Source organism: Pinus tabuliformis, chromosome 8 (assembly GCF_031772625.1).
Source record: "Pinus tabuliformis cultivar Carrire ecotype Pingquan chromosome 8, CPIR1, whole genome shotgun sequence".
NCBI classification, from domain to species: domain Eukaryota; kingdom Viridiplantae; phylum Streptophyta; class Pinopsida; order Pinales; family Pinaceae; genus Pinus; species Pinus tabuliformis.
Window position 1 is genome coordinate 1,467,539,381 of NC_142294.1, and position 4,004 is coordinate 1,467,543,384.

The following is a 4,004-nucleotide window of genomic DNA, read 5'->3' on the forward strand; positions in this document are numbered from 1 at the left end:
GTGAGGGCTATGTGTCTGTCTGATCTCACTTATACGGGGGCTATATATTTGTTTAGCTTCTGCAACTTGGGGACTTAATGCAGACTCAGATCCATGAATTGGTGTGCAATCACTCAAGCTAGTTATCCGTGGACTATATGTGTGTTTGACCTCACCGCAACTTCATGTAATCATCTCATCCAAAACTTCGCCATCATTTGCACCTGTTCCCATGCTTCCTAGTCCGAACCCCTGAATTCCAGCTTCCTGCAATCAATATATGTTACAGTTCAATTTATTATTGTTCATGTTGCAGGGCTTATGAAATAGAATTGAGTAATATTTTTAAAATTTGTTTGATATGTGTCTTGCACTCACTGTTATATTGCATGGCATTCCAGGGGCTTCTTCATACTCTGCTGCATCCAATTCTTGAAGATGTGCTCCTTTGAAAAACTTGGGAAGGATATACTGCCTCGCTGGGACTAACAAGTTACAACATGATTAGTAGTGGGAAGAGAACACCATCTATAGGCACCCATGTGATACCAAAACATGCCAACAAATAACATGTCTGGAAAATGGTGAAAGTGGCAATTGTCTTGAAAGGCACCGTTTCAAGAAATGTAGCATGATACTCCTAAAGTTCTCTGTAACCATCAGTTCAACATTGATCAGCTTTGAAAACTATATTACAAGCATTAAATTCAATCACATTATAGTTTGAATAAAGTTCATACTTGTATCTACGGCTTGGAGCAGTGAAAAGAAACAATAGCCTTTCCCAAAATTGATTTCCTGGCAAACTCTCTATGGCCATGAAGGCAAAGTAACCCCAAAGCATAGAAGTTGGGATCTTTCTAATGATGGGCATTACTGCAAGGCAGCCAACCACCATCAGAGATTGCAACAAATTACTCAATTGTTGTTCTTTCACCTCAACAAGAAGCAGGTCATCCACGTCCTTGTCAACATTAAAAATTGATTCATCAACTGGGGCATCCATATTCCCAGTACTTGCGGCCAACTGAATTGTGGACTCTTTCAATTCCTTAAGTGCCTGCATAAATGGTTGGGACATGACAAGACAAATAAATAAAGGGAGAGGAAAATTAGATAAAATGAAACACCCAAACTCAAAAATAAGACCATTACCAAGGCAGGTGGAGGCTGATAAACCATTGGGGTCTGCATTTGCTCATAGGCTTCTTGCATGTTTCTGTATAATTGCCCTAAGGTTGAATTTTTCTGCATACTTTTCCAGATTGTTGTCACTAACTTGCTAAGCACCAACTGTAACAAAAGTACTTGTAAGTTACTCGTCTATAAAATGTCTGAATTGTGTCTTTTCCCTGAGAAGCTGCAATTGATAATTCCAATATATTAGTACCTGATGTTTGAGGGTAGCTAAGCCTTTCATGTGCATTGGAGATTCAGGAATAACACCATTTGAAGGAGGTATGCCAACAATACCACATAAAATAGACTGTCACAATAAAAGGAAAATTTATGAATCCACTAGAGATTTTTTATGGAGGTGAAAACAAAGAATGAAGAGTTAGATCAAGATGTCTTCAAGAGAGCAAAAGCTCTTCCAGAATAGGGTAGCCAGTGATAGTTGAACCTAAACATGAACCCTGACAAAAATTACAACATAGTTCTAAATAATATATATTTACTATGGTAATGGGCCTTGACACAATCTCTGCAATAATGGCCCTGCTTGATACAACATCATTTTTCAAGGGTTTTTTGTGAAGTTTCCTTTAAACTTTTCTATGCAGACTTCTTCCCTTTCTTCTTAGTGATTTCAGTGTAAGTGCTCGGTATACACTCTTTTAAGTGAATCTGTTCCAGCAATGTTCTTTCTGCAGTAACATTCCACCAAGAAAGTTAGCCACTTTATCAGTGGCATTCACACTGGTCACAAATGGCTGAAACATTTTTTTCAACCATTGGAACAGTGGCACTACGAACTTTAGGATCAATTCTATCATCAACTGCTCCAAATTGATCTTGCACATCCTGAATACGTATCGTATAAACAGTGATATACACAACCAATCATTTAAAATGCATACAGTCATTTCCTAGAATAGAGAATCCTTGTTCTGTTAGAGAATCCTAGTCCAAATCTTACAAGAACTAATCAAACTTCTAATTTGAGGACCAATATGATCTGCAATAGTAAAACTTATAATGTACTGCACATCTTCATTGTGCGCCAAAAGCTTTACTAATTCTTTAGCAACAGTGCAATTTGTCTTCTTACCCTCCACAAGTCTTAACAATCAATTCTTCAATTATATGTTTAGCACCCTTCACTTGAAGATAGGATAATTCTTCCCATCAAGCTTAACGTTGGGTAGAGGGATGCTTTAAAATTAAGATGAAGCTATCCTCCCCCTTGCTCAACAATTCTCTACAGATCTCAGAACAGAACCAAAGGTAATCTCAGGAACAGCGTACTATACTACTATGACAAAGAACCACAATTCTGAAAGAAACATCAGTTTGGTTAGGATCTTCAAACAGCTACCAAGGAATCAAGTAAATGCTGCTCTGCAATTCCAAGACTTCAAGTATCCAGATGCATTGCATTGCTCTATGGCACATCAATGCAATTAAAGGTAAGCCTTCTAATGGTAAGGCTTACAATATTAGGCAGAGTAATTAACCCCTTAAACTTCATGTTCCACAATCTGGGTAGACTAGGGTATGAGGGACTACAAAGCCCTTAACAAAAAAAGGAGGATACCTGCATGTTTACTGTTAATGCCTCACTAGGCAGAGTAATTAACAAAATGCCTCACTAGACAGAGTAATTAACCCCTTAAACTACATGTTCCACAATCTGGGTAGACTAGGGTATGAGGGACTACAAAGCCCTTAACAAAAAAAGGAGGATACCTGCATGTTTACTGTTTGATCCAAACACTTTAACATAAAACAAAGGATATAAAAACTTCTGCATGCATTCCTTCAATGGACAGAGTTAACATGGCAGTGATTCAGGAAAAATTGGAAAAGGCGCTTTACACAGTTGAGTGCTAGTAAGGGTAGCTCTACTTGTCAGGAATATCAAGAACCAAGTAGCTCACTGTAAGAAAATGGTTAATGCTAAGGATGGTCCACCAACAGTGTTGTTCAACTAAATGAAGAGTTGAACTGTAGGCCGCTGCTTACAAGTTTGGAGGACCTTGGAAATGGTGTTCTTCCCAAGAGTTGAATCTCGAACAAGTGGCACCAGCCTACATGGTCCTTGACTTCAATCTGTGCATAATGTCTGGCACTTTGATCTACAGAAATGGCATAGAGGTGGTATATAATGTAATTGTGTCCTTCAGAACATAGATTGGTTGTCATCAATGTGCCACCGCAATGGCCAACTGGTCAGGAAGAATACACAGCCCCTCTTCTATTGCAGAAACCCTGTTACGGGTTAACAAGAAGAAAGAAAAAACCAAAAAAAGAAGATCAAAAATCCAACTTTAGCCTGAACAAAAATGTGGCCATGCAAAATAAAGAGGGCCTAGTGCAATACTTGCACCACTCTGAGAAATGAATTGGATCTTTTTAAAGGTAATTGCTGGTTTAGCCATTACCTTTAAAAACTAACCAAGGGAAAACATTTACAGAAGTTCTAATATTGTAAGCCTTACCCTTTCATTTCTATGCAATTAATTAACCTTGAGCATGGAACATAATTCTTCTTAATCTCCATGATATTCAAGAATCAAACTCCAATGGCAGCATTGGCTTCAACACGTCTTCCTTTTATCCCTTCAAAGCTGCCATGGGTCATGATGGCTTGATCAATGATCGCATGCTCTTAAGACCATACACACCCTAATACCAATTGAAAGAAATAAATAATGATCTAGAAACGAGAAGAAGAAAGAAAGTGGTGTAAAAGGCCCAAAATCAAATCGAGCAAGTGCCCTTGATTATATAGGATATTAATCATAACCACCTTATAATAGTCAACCCTAACATGTGACCAAGTTCATAATACATAGGATAAA

At 38.1% G+C, this 4,004-nt stretch overlaps 1 protein-coding gene across 1 annotated transcript; it reads right to left on the reverse strand.

Annotated features, from left to right (window-relative positions):
* Positions 1-205: 205 nt before the first annotated feature.
* LOC149241347 (boron transporter 1-like) lies at positions 206-1,458 on the reverse strand. Its single transcript, XM_089367507.1, has 4 exons — positions 1,370-1,458; positions 720-1,272; positions 358-629; positions 206-246 (listed from the first exon to the last, which is right to left on the reverse strand). Exons 2-3 carry the CDS (start codon positions 1,058-1,060, stop codon positions 620-622), a joined length of 351 nt encoding a protein of 116 aa, XP_089223633.1. The 5' UTR covers positions 1,061-1,272; positions 1,370-1,458; the 3' UTR covers positions 206-246; positions 358-619.
* Between the last annotated feature and the right edge of the window lie 2,546 nt (positions 1,459-4,004).